This window comes from Diadema antillarum, unplaced genomic scaffold (genome assembly GCF_040938485.1).
Source record: "Diadema antillarum isolate AM-2024a unplaced genomic scaffold, OU_Dant_1.0 seq00001334_RagTag, whole genome shotgun sequence".
Classification (NCBI taxonomy): domain Eukaryota; kingdom Metazoa; phylum Echinodermata; class Echinoidea; order Diadematoida; family Diadematidae; genus Diadema; species Diadema antillarum.
In genome coordinates, this window is record NW_027272104.1 from 128,548 (window position 1) to 151,151 (window position 22,604).

Here is a 22,604-nt window from a genome sequence, read left to right on the forward strand (position 1 = left end):
GTCAAGAAAAGGATCCTTCTCGAATTGAATTTATTTGGAGTTCAAAATGTTTTTCAGATAGCAAACATTATTTTGCTCATGCGCAAAGTCGCCTCATATTATATCTTATGAAAAAGTATGACCCCCACAATAATTCAAATGTCATGTTACTGCTAAGACTTTACATGCAAACTTGTGGCATGAATGTAAAAATAATCATTCATACAAAAAGAAACATTTAATGATGGAGAATTTTATTTCCGGAGAATGATTGGCATTCAGACTCTGAAATATTTCTATTAATATCATTCTATATGAAATGCACGTTATTTAGCTCCATAGTCTTATTTGATTACCTTTTGATTATTATGAACCCTTTACATATACAGTTAACAACAAAATTATTCATACCCCTGGGAAATTTTTAGTTTTGAGCAGAATTCTTACAAGTAAGGATGGGGTGATGATGATTGGGTGTTATATCCAAACATTTCTATTGTTATGCAAATGAGGTGAAACTGGAATTAATTTCAATTTGTAGAGGACAAATAAGAGTAACAAGTTAACACCCAATCACCATCACTCCATCCTTCACTTGTAACAAATCTGCTCATAACTAATAATTTCTCAGGGGTATGAATGATTTTGTTGTTAACTGTGTATTATTGACAACGACGTTACGTCATCCGAGAACCCTCAAGTAATTCTTGGTGTTGACTTTTTGTCTGTTTTCGTGTTGCATTGTAATTTAGCTATATGATGTTTAACAACTATTTTCTTATCCGTCGATGTTTTTGAAATTATGCATATCTGTACATGAATATGGCGTCAAGTTAATGACTATAAACTCAGCTGAATTAGATTGAATTAAATTGAATTGAATTGAGTTTATTTCCACATGAAGCATTAAAACAGCAGCATTGGTCATAAGAAAAGAAATACCGAACATACGAATATGATAATAGTGGAGGAATCACAGAAAGCACACAATAGTCAATGAAATTCAAATTAAAACATACAAAATATGAAGAGTACGGTAAAAGGAAAAGAAGGAAATCTCTAATATCAATTTCATAGATTAAACTAAGTTTCAATTTTATCAAACAATTGTTTTTTTTATAAAGTCTCTTCAATTGATTTAAAGACTTACTACACATTATTCCAAAGTAATTATAATAATAGAAGATTGTAACATTTTAATACATTTTTTGTATTGCAATTATGAAATGAAGAATTCCAAGCATGTACTCATTAAATCAGGCAAACAATTATTGTTACGTAATCTAATCTAGAGAAAGTAAGACCACTTGCAAATATTTTTACATTATACACATGTGTATTATATATTATGCTTATACATCTGGGAAAGGCTTCTTCTCACCCAACACGTAATCTTTGAAATTGTGTGTGTGTGTGTGTGTTAGTTTGTTTCTGTCTCTGTTCTTAGCTTTAATTACCTTTTTGATAGAAAAGAGTATTCCATAAGAACTTTATCATTTGATTTATAGTTTTGTGGCTAAATACTGTTATGTCTTTTCTTTCTACACCCTATGATTATATCTTTGATCATACCACTGTCGTAATCGCATGCACTTAATACTCTTAGTTTGCACAAACATGAGAAATTTGTTTTCTTTCATTTTGATCACCTTTTTAACAATCGGAAACGAGAATGGACTACGATTTTAGCCCTGATATCAAAATGTTAGAAAACGGGTAATCAAAATAATGATTAATGTCTGAGGCTGTTCAGATCTGCATCATTATGTTGTATGAGATAAGAATATCTGGATATTAAGTATGTAACACAATATGTGACACGGACATTCATCGATCGCTATATTTGGACAAGTTTGAATTTTAATACATGTATTGTTGTTTTTGCTGATCCCCAACTGATCCGATATAATTTTGTATATTGTAACATATGAATATTTACCGATTGTGGAACTATTACCTTAGCACTGATATTAAAGTGACAGAAAACGGATAATCAAAAGAAGATGTCTTAAGCTGTTCAGTTCTGTATCATGATGCTATATGAGATAAGAATATCTGGATGTTATCTTATGAACGTATGAAACACAATGTGACACGGACATTCATGATCGCTAGTTGGACAAGTTTGAATTCTAAACAGGATATTGATTTTTAATGCTCTTCAGTTGATCCGATATAGAAGAGCTGCCAAGTCTCCCTGATTCTGCAGGAGTCTCCATGAAAATGTCAAAATCTGTTCATGTCTAAATAAGAGAAAATTAAAATCTCCCTGATTTTGGAATTATTTCCGCCCATTGAAATGCATACATCACACAGATATCTCCCTGATTTGGATGTGGGAATGTTGGCAGATCTGATTTAGTGACACATAAATTCACCGATTGTGAAACTCTGCAGCAAGATGTACTTCGATATGATTCCTGCAAAGGAAATGACAAAACAAAGTAATGCAGCAATGTCGTTTGAAAATAACACTTTTAACTTTAAAAAAAAATCTAAAGCGCTTTGGACAGGTTAGCCTGTGGATCTGTTCAAAATATCAGCGAGGTCAACTTAAACGAGCTTTTTTTTTTACACATTCTGTTGTAATTATTTATTTGGACTGTAGATACCTGATTATTTTCGAAAAGTAGTGATAACGATGTGAAAAACAACAGGTAAAGACACTTAGGACGAGTGATACTTACGCTAAAAAAGCCAATACGCCTGGGGTCTGAAAAACACTACGGTTCATCAAATCTGGGAGTAATTGTTCTGAGAAGAATCACCCGTGAACAATTTGTACAATACCCTAAAGGTACAGTTTATCATGGGAAGCAGTGATTCTAAAAAAATGTTCAAGTTATCACATTTGATACATAATTAGCCTATGTGTAGGTCAGTTGTATCACAAAACATCATACCATATAAAAATTTCGCAATAAAACCTAGAATATTAGGAGATATTACCATTTTTCTCACTAAACCATAACTGTTGACGGTTTTGTCTAGAAACACGTTTATTCAAACAATGTATTGTTCACGTTGTGTACAATAGCAATGCTTAAAGGGATAGTACAGTATTGGTGGAGATGAGAATTGGGTTTTTAACTTTTTGCGAGATACCAAGAAAACACTTACGAAATAGTACAGAGCACACCATTTTAAGAGGAATTCAAAGTTTATTTGATGAAAATCGGGTTTGGAATGACTGAAACATCCAAAAACAAAGTAAAACAAAGCGATTGTAATAAAGTGTGGGTCTCACACTTTACTAGAATCGCTCTGTTTTGGATATCTCAGCCATTTCAAAACCAATTTCCATCAAATAAATGTTGAATTCCTCATGGAATTACATGCTCTTTCATATTTCATAAAAGGTTTCTCATTATCTCACCAAAAAATGTTAGAAACCTGAAATTAGGTCTCAACCAAAACTATATGATCCCTTTAACTTTGATTATCCTGATTACAATTTTGGTTGTTTCTTTCCCTAACCCATATTTTAGAACTATTTTGAAGCACTAAAGCCGGGTTTTTGTTTCATCTGCAAATGGTAAATAGTGCCTTTAAGCGACGTGATGCATATAAGTGTAAGAAGGAAAAAACCTCTTTACTACGCTATGTGTAAAAGGAAAACAAAATAACACCTTGAAATAAATTCGCACAATTTCATGTGCGCACTCGATTGTCGTACGTGATTTTGTTCCACTGGCTTATGATATTACCGAAGTTATCAGAGACGTTAGTGAGGTATATGTAATGTATCTCGTTGTGGGTAATGTGAAAGATAATTAACATGAATGAGCCAGGTGTGATGTAGATTTGAATAAAAAATTTTTTAATGCAATTTACACAAAGAAATGTTACCATAATTTCTAAAAAAAGATGACTGCAATCATCACTTTAATTGCGTACCCCCCATAACTATATTCAGTTCTCGTTTCTTATATATTTGGCTGATCGACTGACTTAATTGATGACAATGTATGATTGATTGGCTTAAAAGGGAATGTACTGCCCACAAGTGTATATACAGTACAAGTCACGTGACAGTAGTGCATCAGTATATGTTCATAAAAGTATCACGTATTGAATCAGTTTAGAAGTCCTAATTTTCCAATTCCTAATGTAGATGTTAGGAAAGAGTCCGAAAACGTACATACATAACTGAGGGTTTCCTTTTCAAATCTATCTGGGAAATAGTTCAATAAGGTGTATCAATCTTTCTTGTCATGGCCGGAATCTCCCTTTACATTCTTCGTTAACTAAAAAAAAAATAAGATAAAATTTAAAAAAAAATAACACTGGGAAATAACCCACACAAAACCATATAATCACAAGATTCGAATTTGAGTCGCAAAAAATATACCTCGTATAGAACGCGCATCGTCAGAGAAAAAACATATCGGTTACTTTTAGGCCATCATTGCTGTTTGACAGTTAAAACGGTCTTTATAATGAATGAATACATCTACAGCAGGTGTATCTATATATCTGTCTATGTATAGATCTACACGTATATAATATGATATTGCATACACACCTACAGAAAGCAACTAACCACTTCGTCTTTGGATAAAAAGTCAAATATGGGGTGTTGTATTGGAAACTTTGAACAGAGTTTGGAAGAAAATTTAATTCCGAACATTTTAACACTTTATTTATTAAAATCGAATAAATAATGTGAGCACAATGTTGATTCATATGCAAATACCCCCAAAATAAAAGTTGCAACAATATCTATAAGCTGATTTACAAATAACTCACGTGCTAATTGGTACAAGTTAATGACCTTTCTTTTTGTTCTCGGTGTGGGTCAGGCATTCCATTCGCTTTCAAAGCGACATTATTTTGTACCAACGTTCAATGAACTAATTGTAAATTGGCTTTTAGTGCTTGCTGCAACTTTTATTTTTGGGGTATTTGTATATGAAACGCCATTCTTTATTCGATATAATAGCCCACACACACAGACATACACACATACACTGATTTATATCGTTTGTCAAAGAGGGGTGACAATAAGACATGATCGCACTCTGTATGGTCTAACTGATATGAGAATAACGCTTCATTGACCCCGCCTATGGCCTTTGACCTTGTGGTGAGCTTCAGCTCCCCAAGGGACATTTACCAGCCAAGTTTGGTCATAAACGGACATATGGATCAAAAGTTATGAGCCATAATCGAAACGCGCCGTAAAAACTTAACATTGGGCCCTAAAAGTTCGTTGACCCCTGTCTGTGACCTTTGACCTTGTGATAACCTTCAAATCCCCAAGGGAAATCTCCATCCAAGTCTGGTCACAAACAGACATATGGATCAAATGTTTTGAGCCATAATCGAAACGCGCCGTAAACTTAACATTGTTCATTGGCCTCTTACCTGTGACCTTTGACCTTGAGGTGACTTTCATGTTTGATAAAGTGTGTAACTTTGTATAACCACTCTTCCCTCCAAGTTTGGTTGAAATTACAGTGGTCAGTAGAGAGTTATTCAAATTTTGTAGCGTTACGGACGACGGACGGACAGACGCTGCAGGCGATCCCTTAGTCTCCCCGCACCTCCGGTGGGCTCGACAAAAATACTAGTATGTTTGGTAAAGTGTGTAACTTTGTATGTAAAAGAAGCACTTAATAATTATGTTCATGGTTATAAGCATACATGAATACATACCGCATACTAAATGAATGCCATATCTTCTTTGAAAATGTATAAAGTATCCAGGCAGTGACGTACCAGATCAAATACAGGTATATGTATATATATATATATATATATATATATATATATATAATCTCGGTGTTTTTGTTTTTTTTTTCAGAGAGAGAGAGAGAGAGAGGTGATCGAGAAGTATCCCACTTACCGATTTGATCAATCCCTTCTCTTTCATTAACATGATTAACTTGGGTTTTGGGCGTGAACTGAAGAATAGTCGTATTATCATGATTATTCATGTTTGACTGTCACGTGGTGTGAAAAGGCACGTGTGCATGGTTGGCGAAAAACATTTACGAAGTGTGAATGTGACATGCCTCTATTCAAGATTTGAGGCATATCATGGAGTCAGGGTCAATGACAACAACGTATAGGCAAAATCAGCCTCGGTGTAAAATCATACTAAACTTAAGTAACCTTATATATTATACATTTCGATTTATACTCAACATAAAACATACCTCAATTCAGCGCATTTTATAACAAAAACAAACCAACATACTGTTACTAAATACAATCTAAAAACAAAACTTACAGTGATGGTGCTGAGTGTGTTCTTGTAACGTTGTCTGTGTGAAAGTTATGGTCGGGTGAAAGTTATGAGGGGGGGGGGGGCGTTTCTGTACTGAGGCTCGCTCATTTAATCAATCATAAACTACCAATACTCATATATATATATATATATATATATATGCAGGGCTCGACACTAACGGTGGCCCGGTGACCCGGGGCCACCAAAAATGAAAGTCGGGCCACCAAATTTTTAAAAAAAGGCAAATTTGGTGGCCCGCCTCGGGCCACCAAAATTTTTTGAAAAGTATGTCAATAAATTCGTAACTTTTTGCGCCGGAAATTAGCAGTTAAATTTGTTCAAAGGATGGATGAAAAGGACTGAATGAATGCCTGAGAGTGAGTGTTGCAAGTTTGTTGAAGTTTATTTATGAATAGATATGTCCAACTTCTAATTCTTACTATCATAAATCTTAAATATTTGACTCATTAAAAAAAGGACTTTTAATGTTTTTTTATTGTTTTTTTTTCGGGACACCAAATTTTTCTCTCGGGCCACCAAAAATTTGAAATTTAGGATTTTGGTGGCCCCATCGGGCCACCAAACAAAAAAGTTAGTGTCGAGCCATGATTATATATATATATATATATATATATATATATATATATATATACTGTATACTCGTTCTCATTTAATCAATCATAAACTATCAAAATCTCATATATATATATATATATATATATATACTGTATATACCTAGCACGATATACTTTGTGTATGAACATGGACACAAATAAGGAGTGAGGCAAGCTGTGAATACGTGGATGCCCTATCTGTTAGCACATACCTTGTTTACATGACCCGTCTGTATACTGTGGTCGGTGAACGGATTTTATTTCATAATAATTTGTTCATCGGAAGATATTTATGTGCTGTTCTGAATAGAATGTATGCCTTTACTTAGCTTACTCACTCTGGCATTGACCATTGTCAGAAAGATTGAAATTATATTTACAACTCATATATCCATCCTTTAGATATTTTTTTAAACGTATCTTATGTGGCTGAGGAGAGTAAAATGTGTTGCATCTAGTGTATTTAGATCATTATGTACCTATAGTCCCACAATAATGGAAGATAAATATTGATGACGGAATCTATACATGAAATGACGGCACTGCAGTACACTGTGCACGTCTAGAATCACCCAGGAACATTTTACAAAAACAAAATTAGTAACATACTAAATGACTACATTTGCTATGTATATTTCATGACTGATCTGTTCGTGTAATATTTCAGTTCTTCCCAGCAATAACAGTATTAAATTCTATTCATTTTAGATGATAGGAATTGCATAAACAATTCAAAGCGATATCTTATATTTCTTCATTTGTACACCCTTATTGAAAGTGCACCTGTAATCAAATACTAGTATATTCATTAAATATAATACATTCAAAATGATTTCATTTGCAGGTATGACAGTTAAAGTGATAGAAAAATACTGAATAACAACTTTTTGAATAGCGTTTTTTTCCGATTTCATATGTTGGTATTAGAAGAAAGAAAGTATTTTCGAATGACTTGTATGCTGGACTTGTTAGAGTTAAAATGCATCATTGAACATAAACGAGAAAAGCAATAGGGCCTACTGATTAGAAAACTGCAGCTACGTAATTATAGCGATAACAAGCGTCAAGATGAAATAAGATTATACACAAATCATTAACTACTTTGCATAATTTTTGTGAATAAGTATGAGATTAAAAGATCTTGCCATCATACACTATTCAGAGTTTCTCGAATACCATCTTACCACCTAATTAGCTTTTTGACCTTACAAAATGTTAGAGACCATTTTACTTAGCGATGATTTCCTCTTCTTGTGTTCCTCCAGTACCAGTCCCTTAAAAATCGACTTTGTGGTATATTTCGATTATATCTTTCCAGTCATATAAACTCAATTCAGAACACGTACGACACTCCATACGTTAGTTCAAGTAATGTCGAAATTTTCAACGAGGCCGAAAATTTTTATATTTCAGCGTAACACCTGCTGTGCACAATTCAAAAGATGTTTTTTTTTTAAAACAATATATCTTTAAAACACCAAACTACTATAACAGGAAATTGAAAAATAATACATAAGCGAAAGCCGAAATTAGAATATAAAAAAGATTTATACCGTTGCCTAGCTTTCTGTCATGTCTTATATGGAGTAAATTTACGGTGCACTATTTTGCGTTAAGTTATATTGATGACGTCATATCCAACTACTGTATTTCGGAAATATCCTTTACAATTTCTATTACTCAATTTTTTTTTTAATGAAATACTTATAAACGCAAATAATCACAAAGCAGGTGGAGAATTGCAGCACAACTGTTCAACATCCTTTCAAATTCGTTATACTTGAATGCAGCAAACACCTTTTGCTTGATTCACTTTGTGATATGCACATGTAGTTTCCCACAATCACCGCAGAATTCTGTCTCTCCCCCCCCCCCCCCCCCCCCCCCGCTCGGTTTTTTCCATGTGGGGAAGAGAGTCGATGAGAATACGGAGAAGTGCACGGAATAGATTATTAATTTTCACATGTACTTAATAGAATGTGCCGACACCAAGGCACGCTACTAAAGGCCAGAACGCCCGTCTTGGGGTCAGACAAAGAAAGAAGAAAACCGAAACACCACTACCAACAACAAACCTCCCTAAAATCAGACAAACACAAAACGACGAATCAATAACGCGCTGAACGATAACACGTTCCGCGATGCATGGACCTCCCAGGTTAGGGCCGGACAAAGAATGGTTGAAAAGTGGCAGGTTCAGGTTCCGGAAACTATGGGGAAAAACGAGACAATACCAGTCATATTGTTAGGTCCTGTAAAGTACATACAAAATATAAAACTATAGGATCCTAGCAGATTTGCATCTTTTGTCACATTCGACGAGATAATTTCGGTGAAGTAGAAGCTAAAAAGAACATAAGCGCATTGCTAATCGTTTTCAGTAGTTGATAGACGCCGAAAAGCTATGTAGGCCTACACGCTATTAAACAGGGAGGTGAGACTCACCTCCCTGCTATTAAATGAGGATACAGACGACCTTCTTGAAAAGAAAGGGTTTATCTGAAGTTCTGAGACATAATGTGGATTGATGGCTGATGTAGTTTCCACAATGTTAATTCATGATACTGCTATATACTGTAATTCAAGGGGCAAAGACTTCTTCTTCATCACACAAACACATATTTCATTAGACACAATGCAGTAATCTAACGAGTTTGTTTACATCAGTTGCTATGTGATAAGAATACCTCACGTCATCTATGCAAATGAGTTGCGCATGCAAATAAGGATAAAGCACAGTCATGGACTCACTCTCTTGGTGAAGTTGTCTTCGCACGCTAGCCTGATTCGTTCCGCTACGGCTGGCGAGTCGAGCCGGAGATTCCCCGTCAGCCCTTCCTCTGCTCTTGCTGCCTTGATGGCGTCTTTGATGGCGAAAAACACCGTGGATCCTAGGAAGAGAGGCGGCTCCCCAATGGCCTTGGGTGAGATTTACAATCATAACATCAAACAATATTGTGAAATATGTCTGTATCATTTTCATCCAAACAATAGGTCACAGGGCCGCCGGAGTTCAGGCACTTCATTTAGCTTGATTGTTTGTCTGTGTTCCTTTGATTTTAAGAAGCACCAATATCAAGAACATTTTTTGTGATGTGTTTTGGAAGAAATTCCATATGCATTCGGTTTGTATGACATCACAATAACATGATTGTAAGTTCATTTTGTATTTCCAGAAAAGACGATTTCAATCAATCAATTGTCACTTCTCTCTTTTTTACGGTGGCAATTTTGTACAAATTCAGATTTTATTGACTAATGAGGTATTTTTTAATGCTACATTCTCTATATCGAAGGCATAGGCAAAAAGTTTATGTGTTCCTACGTGATAATTTTTGATTAATCCAATGATTCTTGTAATCGAATGATTGTCAGGCTGTTTTTCAGTTCTCGTCTCATTCCCTACCTACCTCTTTTACGTATACGCACGTGTAGATAGTGACGCAATAAAGGAGAAAAGGAAGCGTGCATATAACATAATATTCCGCCATATTTTCAATAATTATTGAGAGAGATCACATTTCAAAAGAGTTTCTTTCAGAATATTGTGGTAAAGTCGCCAAATTCCAGAGTTCCAGCCTTTTCTGTGGTACATTGAATTAATACAGGACTTGCAAAATTACAACCAAAACAAAGCAAGTAACTGCAATGAAAACAGCAAATCAGCATTCAGGGTTTTCGCTTATTGCCAAGTTTATGTGCAAACAGTGTCAGCAATGCTACAGTAAGTTTGCATGCCATGCCCTGAGGGCACCTTTGCAGTTTCCACATGATAATGCCATGTATAGAGATTGAAACATGCAGGCATCAGTCTACTCTCCATGCCAAATGCATATCACATTTTCTTTCCATTAGGCCATCTGAAGCGAAATCGTATCGCAAATTTCATATAATGGCTTTCGGAATTAACAATTTTATGGATTGTCGAGACGAATTGTAAGAAATTCTTTTGAATGACGAGTTTCATTTTAATCGACGCTTGTTCGAAATTCACATCTTGGGGGCGCTTCATGAAGCATTGTTTGCTCTCAGCCAATCAGATGCAAGGATTTCAATAGATTGAAACATTTTTTTTTTCAGAAAAATATCCGACTAAAACGCTTCATGAAATGCCCCTCGAATATTCGGCAAGTTTCAAATTATTTGCACATTAGAACTTAGAGACCAGTTGAGCTCAAGATTGTAGGCGTTGTAAGTTCGACGTCATGTGCTTACTTTGGAGGAGCAAATATTTGCCGGATTCGGCACGCCCTTGAGGAGTGTCACGTTGAACTCGGCAGGAATACTCCCAAAACCTGGAACCTTGTAATAACCAGGTCCAGTGGTCAGCAGCTTCCCCTGGGGTGTCCAGCGGAGGTCCTCCAGTACGAAGAGACCGTAGCCTTGCATAAAGCCACCTTCAATCTGAGAAAATATGCAAAAATAATTTGCTTACTTTTCTGCAACATACAGGCCTGGACAAGGCATGGAGGTATGCTAAGGAGAATATTCATACTAATATAAATTCTCGAATTAATTCTCGAAGTGGAAGCTGAATGAGAAAAAATGCGAAACACATGAATATATTCATCAAGTTATGTAAGACAGAGGAAATAACAAACAAATTTATATTTCATTACCTGACCGATGTCCACGGCAGGGTTGATGCTCTGTCCGACGTCGAAAACGATGTCGGTCTTCAGCACGCGATGGTCTCCTGTCAGGCAGTCGATCTCCACTTCCGACACGCCGGCACCGTAGCAGACGTAGAGCCACATCTTCCCCTTTTGTGTCGTCAGGTCGTATGAAACCTCTGGGGTCCTGGTTAAGGAAAACAATGAGCCTTTGAATCCAATAATATTGCCCCGTTTCTTCTGTTCATCCAAATAAAGGCTCGTAAAACACTATCATTTCAATTATCGTTCACACAATAATGGCATAAGAAGACGACAGAGCAAAACAAAGATAAGACCAATTAAAACAGAAAGGGTTGCCATACATAGCGAATAACATTATCATTAAAAAAAAACTCCATTCCACAATTAGCAGGGAGGTAGGAGAGTCTCTCTCTACTACCTCACTGGTCAAAGTGACTAGGTATACACATCAGAATGACCTGATTATATCCTGACTGTCATACAAAACGAATCGAGGGTCAGGTTACCTTAATGTCCCCTTGAAAACGGAGACCATACAAATACTATAATGATCATCATGATGACCATTGTGTTCAATATACAGCAATGAATCACCATCCAAGGATAAACAAGATAATCAATACGTCAGGCAAGAGTCATCAATAATCAATAATCAATAATCAATACAATGACTAGACAAGGAACTTTAGACAAGGAAAATTGCGAAGAAATCTTTGAAGGCTTCCGTGGCGGTAGAACGTTGGGTGGTAGAAGGCTTTACTGGTACACCACGTATTCTTTCTTGGGTATTTAAGTGAAACTAAAAAGGGCCTACCCAGTTCCGACGTTTCGACAAGCATGTTCTCTTGAAAACGGCAGGAACATGCTACAATGGAATGAAATAACGTCTAATATCTATCATAGTCTATGCTTTACTGCTGTAACAGTATACGGTTTTATGTTTATATAACGTTCAGATCAAACATGGTTCCACTCACTTGTAATAGCCAGTCGAAGAAAGACTGACTCTGTTAGTGTAAGCCTCAGCAACCTTTAATGACAAACAAAAGACTTGTCGCAATTGAGGATTATATAGACAATACAGCCTTTGCGTTCTTATCTCTACAGTCATTTGCTTAACTACCAAGTCTTGAAGAATTTTCCTTTACTATCATTGTCCTCTTGTCATAAATATATTGACATCTTTGGATTTCTTTGCATTTTTTTTCTATACTGGAGACAGCTTCGATGCTTGAGTGATGGTCACTATATCTGTACAAAGATCAAACTTACATCAACATTTACGAGAGAAAACATGACCCTTATATCTTCCAATAACAAATTTAGCAAGCGATCAAGAGTGTATTGACAAATCTGCCATTTGAACATAAAAAAAATTATATTTGAACACTTAAGGGCTCAAATGAACATGGATTCTATAAAACACCAACAATGAAGGGTAATTACAAATAATCATTAACAGCACCGCACCAGATTGCCAGAGATACATATTGATCATTCTCTAGGTCTTGGGATTTGATGGGCTAATGATGCCACCGTTATCAGGGGCGGATCCAGAAATTCTGTAAAGGGGGGGGGGGGGGGCGTGACTAATATTTCTGGTGGCACTTCCGGGTTTCATTTCATTTTTTTCTTTTTATTTCTTTTGTTTTTGACGAGAAATAAAGGGGGGGGGGGGCGTGCGCCGGTTGCACCCCCCTCTGGATCCGCCACTGGTTATACAACTGTAAGCATAATGTTTTAGACATTGCTCAAAGCTGTGACCCAGAAGATCGTTTCGTTTTGCATGCAATAATGAAGAACAGACATATACAATGTGAGAGATAGTTATCATGGATATTATACGTCAACAGCAACATCAGAATTGTACTTCAAGTGAGTTTAAACTGAACATATGGAAGCATTTTGCTTGTACGCTTATTGAATATTAGCGGGATTAAAGTCGCACCCAGACTCAGATTCATATAATACGCTTACCCATTCGTCCCATGTTCCTTTTGGGTTAGAATACATGAAAGGTTCCAACCTCTGCCGAAGAATCTGACAAGCATTCTGTAAGAAAAAAAAAAAGAGCGAAATACAGACCTGAAACCAGCTGCCCCATCATCACTGTACCGTCTTTAGACGATGTATAGGCCCATACATTGTCAATATAAGATCAAATAATTAGCTCGCGAAGTACTACTCTATGAATAATGGACTGTCCGATTGTTTAACTCGAATGGGTTCGTCTTTCATCCAAGTTAGGAGAGGAATGCTTTTATACGTGCCAATAAAATTACACTTGTAAATTTTTGCTTAGTCCCGTACCAACGGTGGGGCTAAGGGGGGGGGGGGGGGGGGCTTAGCCCCGTCGTTGGTACGGGACTATCCTTAGCCCACTTTCTGTTTACACTCGTTTTTGCCAAAGTGGGCTAGCCCCACCGATAGTCCGGTACTATCTGGCCCTGGCAAGTGCGGTGCCAAGCAAGTGAGTGTAAACAGAACGAAAAAATAATCCTGGGCTAAGCGACGGAGACGAAGTCCGACCCCCACTGACCAATCAGAAACGAGGTAATCAAGTGCTGCCGGTGCGTGCGTGTACGTGTACAGTACACAGCGTAATCATGAATATTCATGTGGTTTGGAAAGTCCGGGGCTAAGAAATACGAGTGTAAAAAGGTCAGTTTTCTCCTTAGCCCCGGACAAGAGATAGTACGGGACTAATTGGCGAGTGTAAAAAGCTGAAAAAATTTGTACGGGACTAACGATAGTCCTGGGTCAGAGAAAGTCCGGGGTTAAGAAACACAAGTGTAAAAAGGGCTTAAGACAGCTTGAGACCCCATTACACGTTACTATGCTCCGCAGAGCGAAAAAAAAAATCAGACTTGAGTGGCTGAAAGAAAATTATTTTTCTTTTCATTTTGACAAAGTGCATCGACATATTTCGAAATGAATATCACGTATTATGAGTTGAGTGGAGTTGAGTTTATTAACAACATATTTGTACAACGTACATATACATGTGGATATGATAACATGGTAACGTGAAATTGCATCAGGATAAGATACAATAACATGAAAGTTTTTATGGGAATACAATAATATTATACAAGATACGTATAGCTATGCATGCGTACATTTTACATACTTATTCTATTTATCTTACATAAGAATACATGTGGTGTAATTGATTTAGTTTCATTATGATATTATATTTATCACTGAAAAGGCAAAAAGAATGAATAGGTATGTAATATAGACATACAGCGTGTAAATGCATAGGTGTTCTGAACAAAAAACAAACAAACAGAAGATGATGTTGATAAAGGGGGAACCGAAAGTTAGCACAAGTGCTAGTCGAGAATGGTTCTCCCATTATAGCTACATTTAAAATGCTCATTGCAAGGTCTGCCCTTCTAAAGTAACTATACTATAAAAGTACATTAAACTAAACATTTACATTTTTTTCATCACTAAACATTATTGAACAAGTGATTTTTTTTTTTAGATTTCTTCGAAATGAAGATCTTGTTCTTTCCTCTTGAATATTTTGGGGCAAACTATTCCAGAACTTTGACCCGATTAAAGATATAGAAAATGTACCATGTGTCATTTTACATTTCGGGAGTCTAGGCATGAAATAATCTTTGCCTCTAGTCCTGTATGCATGATTCATTGGCTCATAATATTGCGTTAAAGAATGTGGTAAATGTCCCTTGTGTGAATTATGATGATTATGATGATGATGATGAGATAAACGGTATCAACCAGGGATGGGATTCTCGGCAGATGTAAGAAAGATGCCCGCTGTCTTCGTACTTTCTCCACTTTATAGTTTCACTTGGGATATCATCATATACACGACAAAACACCTCAACCTGTCAAGGTGTATATCACCACACAGGTGTCGGTTATTCCGATTGAATTTGTGTGTATCAGCGGTTTCCCTTTATTACTTTATTTGGTCGTTTGTCAACTTGTATATTTATATACCTATATGTTTGTTTGTTACATTCTGCATTTCTGTATATATTTATATGCTGTTACATGATTATCCACATATTAGGGCAATTGCCCCCTCCCCCCACCCCCACAATAACCCCCGACTAAATACTGGTTAGTGAAAAGGTTAGAGTAAAGAGTACGTTTAGGGTCAAGTTTATAGGTTTACAGAGTTTGGGTTAGGGTGAGGATTAGAATTAGAGTTATAGGATCAGGGGAAGGTTCTGGGGTAATTGTCCAAGGGGTTGTCCAGAACGGATTATCCACACTCACCAGTATGGCGCCACCATTGAGATCGGAGCTCAAGCTGCCCGCGGTCGCCAGGGTATTGGGCGTGGTCCCTGTACTCGTCTCCGACAGGTGGATCCGATTCTCGGGAACGCCCAGAGTCCTGGCAGCAACCTGGACCATCTTGGTGTGCAGGCCCTGTCCCATCTCCACCCCACCATGGGTCACTAACACTGACCCGTCTGTGTAAATATGCACCAGGGCCGCTCCCTTCAAACAAAAAGTGGGTTTTCGTATAGACAAAATACTTCATAAATCATGCAGCGCCAGTAGATTTTACAGTTCCGTTGTTGAACTACGACTGACGCTTTGAATCTGTTATGATGGCAGCGCCAGTAGATTTTATAGTTCCGTCGTAAAACTACGACTTATGACACTTTGAATCTGTTATAATGGATGTCCGGACATAGAGCAGGCTTATCATCTTTATCATATTATCATTATTTTCATGAGGAAATTTATATAGACGTATGGATGGATGAAAATGCAGCGCCAGTAGATTTTTCAGTTCCATTGTTGAACTACGACTGACGCTTTGAATCTGTTATGATGGCAGTGCCAGTAGATTTTATAGTTCCGTCGTAAAACTACGACTTATGACACTTTGAATCTGTTATAATGGATGTCCGGACATAGAGCAGGCTTATCATTTTTATCATATTATCATTATTTTCATGAGGAAGTTTATATAGACGTATGGATGGATGAAATAATGGAAACAGAGATATCTGTGTGCAAATAGAAAAGTAAAGACACACCATAGACACAACAAAGACATGGCCGGGCAAATCAATTACCAAATCCATGAATTATTCAATCAATCTTTTTTTCCAATCTGTGGATCAACTGCTGATAAAGTCGAAGATAAGCATTGTTGTTCTAAAGTTGTGGTTTCATGATACTACCGATCTATCTTTGATATTCCTGACGTGTAAAATGTACACTTTATTCATTTGCTGTAAAGGAGACCACAGTAGAAGCAAAACGTTACACAGTGACGCTTGTCTTCTTTAGCTCGAAACATTAATTTCTATCGAGTCATCCATTCACTAAAATCATCTCATAATTTGAAAATAAACTGTACTGGAACAGCCAAAATACTGTAGACGAACAATATACCAGGTCTTAAAAACAAACAGAGCATAATAATTATGCTCGTACCTGATTCATGTGAAGTAGGGGAAATCCCACACCGAACTTTACTGGAATGATTGCTAATCCTCGCTTCTTCCATCGGTTTTGTCTGTGTTTATTGAGAAGAAGAGGAGATACACTCGATGGTAATATAAACCGAGATAGACCCTGTGAAAGCCGAAGTGCTTTGTTACAGCAGTAAATGTTCAGTCGCTTATGCAGTGACAAACGATCGAAAGTATTTTCTGCAAAGATAAACAAGCAAGTCCTTACTGATCGTCATTGAGCAATGTCAGCATAATTATATTGCACGTGAAATGACCGAATGGAATTCGTCACTTCCACTCCATACAGAGTATTGTATTTGATAGTACCCTGAAAGGAAAGAATGATGGAAAATAATTATGACGAAAGCAGGTCACTACTAAAGAATAACCTTGACGATGATAAAACAGTCATGATAATATGAGACAACATCACTATTTTCTGATGATAGCACCAATGGCAAATAAAAGGCCAACCCAAGTGAAAGATACTGTTTACCTTTGGGAGCAGTGATTTAGAAAATGTTCAAGATATCACTTTTGACGCATATGTGTATCAAATAAGTTGTATGTATCACAGAACATCCTACCGCATAAAATTTTGGCAATAAAGCCTAAAATATAAGGAGATATCACTATTTTCTTATCAAACCATAACTGTAGACGGTTGAGTCTGGAAGCATTTTTATTATAACTATTGTTCGCATTTTGTATATTTAACAATACTTAACATTGACTATACTGGTTCAATTTTTTACATTGGTTGTTTCTACCCCTAACTCACATTTTAGAACTATTTTGAAGCACTAATGATGGGTTTTTGTTTCATCTGCAAATTGTATAAATTATGCCTTTAAGACATGTCACAAGAAGTAATGAATGCCTTAACCAGCCATCAAAATGTTTGTCATGGTAATGCAAAGGATCACGGAAGCCATTCTCATCGTAACAAAATTGGGATCATTCTGACTAGATATCACTTTCTCCTCATTAATCATCAACATTATCGATTACATAATCTAAATGCTATACTTCCACCATACATGAAAGGGAAAAGAAGGCCGCCGCATAAATCTTACCTGTTGAATAAATCTAGATTCGCTCTCCTTGTGTAAAAGTCGCTGTTCTCAAGACACTGCTCCCAACACTGTCTGACGGTGCACTTCTCGATTTTCTGGTTCGCTGGCGTCATGTCGCCATCTTGGTAGAAGTTCAACTCGCGCACCTGAGCGATATGGATGCTAACATGTAATCACAATTAAGCCTATCGCTGACCCTTTCTTAAAAAGCATCATAGGACAATCCAAACCATTATAGTTCTCCCTATCTGCTTTTCTTATAGGACTTCATCCACACTGCACATCATGCTGAAAACATTGGTTAACGAGAGAATAACAATGGAAACATTAGCCAGCCGTGGTTATCAAATAGAGTCTGTACACTGAAAAAAAGGCAAGATTGTTCACTGTTCGTTATGCATTATAACCTTTGCTATGAATAGTTTTCCGTTTGGTGTAACGATGAATACACATTGTCAGGGACCGCGGAACGTTTTTATCATGTTTGTGCATATTATGTGCGTGGATGGGTGGGCGGGTGGGTGGGTTGGGGCTGTCAGAGAAAGTGAAAGGGAACCTATACGTTGGGTCAAGAGGGGAATGGTCAGGTGGGTGGGGGGAGGGAGGGGGACAGAGAGTTCCCGGGCGGAACCCTCGAAAATAGTTATGGTTTTCTTAACCAAAGAGTCTAAAGTGTATGTATGGGTATATGTGGGAGTGCAGCCCCAGCTCCGAGCCCTCAGCCACCCGGTTGCGCGTTTCCCCTTCAGTGGGTATGGGTGTGGGCGTGGTGGGTGTGGGTGGGAAATCCCCTGTAGGACAAACCTTTTCCTGCGAGATTCCGCACGTGTACGCCACATGGGTTATCATGGACTCCGTTATCAGCATGGCCTGCGGACCCCCGACGCCCCGGAAGGCTGTACTCGAAACGAGGTTGGTGCGACAGACGTGCCCCTCCACGCGAACCACAGGCATGAAGTAGCAATTGTCGAACAAGTGCATCGCAAGGTGGCGAACCTGACATAAAATCAATTTCGGTTCAGAAGGATTGCTCATATGCAGGGTAGTTAAATGTTAGAAATTGTATTCTTTTGCATCAAATCACAAAATGATCACTGGGATAACCATTTTATTAACTAGAATTATCACTGAAGGTGATTAATACCCCCGCCCCTAGTGTTGCTTTATAGTATGTGATGTCGTAAGAGCAATGACGTTAATACCAAGTTTGTGCACTTGTCGAATTGGAAACAGAATGATTTTAGTGTACTGTACAATTACAGAGTTGACACTGAGTATAAAACTTAAAGCAAATAGAAACATGCTTTCCCCCAGCATCACTACGCTTAAAGACCATCATACACACCAAATTTGACCTTCATAGCTTGAATGATTTATTTTGATTAAAAAAATGAGTGGTTACCATGGCAACACATTTTCCTTGAACTAACACATTGGTGTCTTGCAAAACTACACTTCTAGATCATGATACATACTAAATTTGACTTTAATTGCTTGAATGATGGAAAGTTATTCGATGTGCAAGGTTTTGGTAAAATTGTGGTTACCATGGAAACGGTTTGTGTGACAAACACAAAAACTATGTGTTCCACATCTATACCTAAGAGCCATAATGCCCACCAAATTCGGTTCAATTGCTTCAAAACTGTGGAAGAAGTTCACTCCACAGGATTTTAAAAAAAACACGCGGTTACCATGGCAACGCATTGTCTAATACAAATACAAAGGACATTTTCCAAAACTACATTTAAAGAGCATCATACACACCAAATTTCACCTTCAAATATTAAACGGTTCAATTTGATACAAAAATGAGTGGTTACCATGGCAACACATTTTTATTTTATTAACACATTGGTGTCTTGCATAACTACACCTCCCGATTATCATACATACTAAATTTGACCTTAATTGCTTGAATGTTGTGGAAGTTATTCAATCCACAAGGTTTTGGTAAAATTATTGTTACCATGGCACCGCTTTGTCCGACAAACACAAAATTTATGTGTTTCACATCTATGCCTCAAGGCCATTATGCTTATCAAATTTGATTTCAATTGCTTCAAAACTGTGGAAGTTGTTCACTCCACAAGATTTCGAAGAAAACATGCGGTTACCATGGCAACGCTTTGTCAAATACAAACACAAAGAGTGTCTTGCATAACTACACCTATAGATCATCATAGATACCAATTTTGAAATTGATTGCTCAAATACTTTGGAAATTATTCAATCCACAAGGTTTTGGTAAAATTATGGTTACCATGGCAACGCATTGTCCGACAAACACAAAAAACATGTCTTGCACATCTATACCTCAATATAATCATTACTAACCTAAGTTTTATTTAAATTGTTAACCAAGCTTCAAAACTGTAGGAGGAGTTCGCGACGCAAGATTTTGCAACAGACCGACCGACCGCCCGACCGTCCGACCACCCGACCGCCCGCCCGCCCGACCGACCGCCCGACCAACATCACGCTGAATCCTATATACCCCCTTCACACTATGTGTGGCGGGGGTATAAAAAAACTCGTGACAGCTACATCCACTATAGCGTTAACATTTTCATGCATGCAGTCAGTTTGTGTGGGTGTGTGTGTGTGTGTGTGTGTGTGTGTGTTTTACTAACTTTAACCGAAAAAGTCGATTTTGTGAAAGCAGACTGATTAGCACTAAACATGGAGTAGAAAGATATCGGGGATAGATCAAATTTCTACAGCATGTATCTTTATGAGCCTGTGCGTTTCCTTTGTGGAAATTGTGAATGGTCCCATTCCGCAGCTCTCATGACCAGAAAACCTTGTGTGTGTGTGTGTGTGTGTGTGTGTGTGTGTGTGTGTGTGTGCGTGTGCGTGTGTGTGTGTGTGCGTGCATGCGTGTGTATGTGTGTGTGTATCAGTTCATAAAAATAAAACTTTGTCCACTGAGTGGTGGCGTATTATTATCCTGATATTCTTTCAAACTGCGCTACCGTGACTATTTCTTTTATCTACGTGATTACATTCGCTTACACATCAATTTGCGAAATGGGAGTGACTGACAAAGTGGTTGTTGTATATTAATTATACATTGATCGGAACCTCCCAATTTCACGTCATGTTCAGCTAGCGAGAGTATAAAAGGAAAAGGTAAATAATGGCAGAGAAGAATGTACCACTGGGGAGAGGTCGACGCTAAAGCCTGCATTCAGGTAGAGCTGGATGTCTACTGCCTGCAGCTTGCCATCCCCGGTGAAGCCAGCCCGGTAGCGACCGAGGAAAGGATGCCTAGTTCCCGTTGTCTGAATGTCGTCTTCTCGCTCCAGCATGAATCGAACTGGTCGCTGTAGTCTGGTTATAGTCAAACAGATGACAAATAATACTTTCGAATTGGGTAATGGTAGTCTGTACTCAATCAGCTGGCATAGTAGGTCATAAGGAGACTTTGAATTCAATGCCATTTATTGTTAATTTGAGTAAACATTGAAATAGGCAGTGTGTTTTCCAAGTTGAATGGCAAGAGTATTGAATGCAAACACTGTACACACAATTCGCTTTGGTAAAAAGAAGAAAAGTTGAATTTAATCGAGTGTTTCCTCCATGGCTTTCCCTACTTGTGTGGCGCTTCTATATTTCTCTTTCTACAACAAATGTTTTGACTGAAATATTTGGTATCAGTAATGATAACAGTGACGGCATTTCAATAATTCCCTTACTATACGTGTGTACTTCTATGTATAGTTTCAATGATGTTAACAGTGTAGCCACCGAAATGAGCTCCTTAGGCCTACTACCTTGGTACACATTCTACTATTACTTCTGATTTTATTATATTAATATTACCCGTAATCAGTGTGCAACTTAAGTGATCACTTCATTATCAATGATGATACAGAAATCGAAGTCGTCTTCTCTCCCGTACTTGTTAGCTGCCACGGCACAGGCTGACGCGGCGATAGACGCCTTGATTTCCTTGCCCCCGAAGCCTCCTCCTAGTCGCTTCACTCGACAAGTGATGCGATTTCTCGGCACGTCCAGAACACCAGCCACCATTTTCTGTTAGAGACAACGATCATCATAATAATGTCACAACTTTCTAGGGCTTGACTTATTCTGTCAGTATAGGACGGTCTACGTAAATACGTTCACGTCACGTTCTTTTAGTACATTAGTTGTTAAGACGTCTTCAACTGTACGAAAATGTCAGGTACTTTTTTTTTCCCGAACCTGACCCATGATAATTTACAAAGTGACTGGTGTTAGTATGTTCAAGATCAGATACTAGTATGCAGATGGGTGAGACATTTTACCGGTCATTCCTACATTCACTGTACTCATGCTTTCATAGCAGCCTACTTTACTTTACCTTCCAGCTCAATGATAACGCGTACCTTGTATCTTTGTCTGCTTGAATAAGTTTCAGTTGCTCTCATGAAGTGCTGTGCCGACTTCACTGCCAGCTTTCAATAGATACGCAAAAAGACATGTGCTGTTCTCCAATGTGTTTATGTTTTTATCATTTCAAGGGAGAAATATAATCAGGTTGTCCTCTGTACAGGAGGTTAACACACAGATTACCTTAAAAGTTAGGTGAATTTAGGAATGTTGTATTTTATCAAGTAGTTACCCTG

At 37.5% G+C, this 22,604-nt stretch overlaps 1 protein-coding gene across 1 annotated transcript in view; it reads right to left on the bottom strand.

Moving 5' to 3' along the window:
- Window positions 1-8,984: 8,984 nt before the first annotated feature.
- LOC139708416 (xanthine dehydrogenase/oxidase-like) overlaps window positions 8,985-22,604 on the bottom strand; it is a 44,305-nt gene continuing 30,685 nt past the window's right edge. Inside the window, exons 22-33 of the mRNA XM_071620366.1 lie at window positions 21,896-22,029; window positions 21,150-21,324; window positions 18,796-18,987; window positions 17,992-18,137; window positions 16,896-16,977; window positions 15,720-15,944; window positions 13,440-13,514; window positions 12,440-12,492; window positions 11,445-11,625; window positions 11,041-11,229; window positions 9,577-9,744; window positions 8,985-9,035 (exon numbers count right to left, since the gene is read on the bottom strand). Of these exons, the coding sequence (XP_071476467.1) occupies window positions 8,985-9,035; window positions 9,577-9,744; window positions 11,041-11,229; window positions 11,445-11,625; window positions 12,440-12,492; window positions 13,440-13,514; window positions 15,720-15,944; window positions 16,896-16,977; window positions 17,992-18,137; window positions 18,796-18,987; window positions 21,150-21,324; window positions 21,896-22,029 (1,671 nt within the window). The remainder of the gene's footprint in view (window positions 9,036-9,576; window positions 9,745-11,040; window positions 11,230-11,444; window positions 11,626-12,439; window positions 12,493-13,439; window positions 13,515-15,719; window positions 15,945-16,895; window positions 16,978-17,991; window positions 18,138-18,795; window positions 18,988-21,149; window positions 21,325-21,895; window positions 22,030-22,604) is intronic.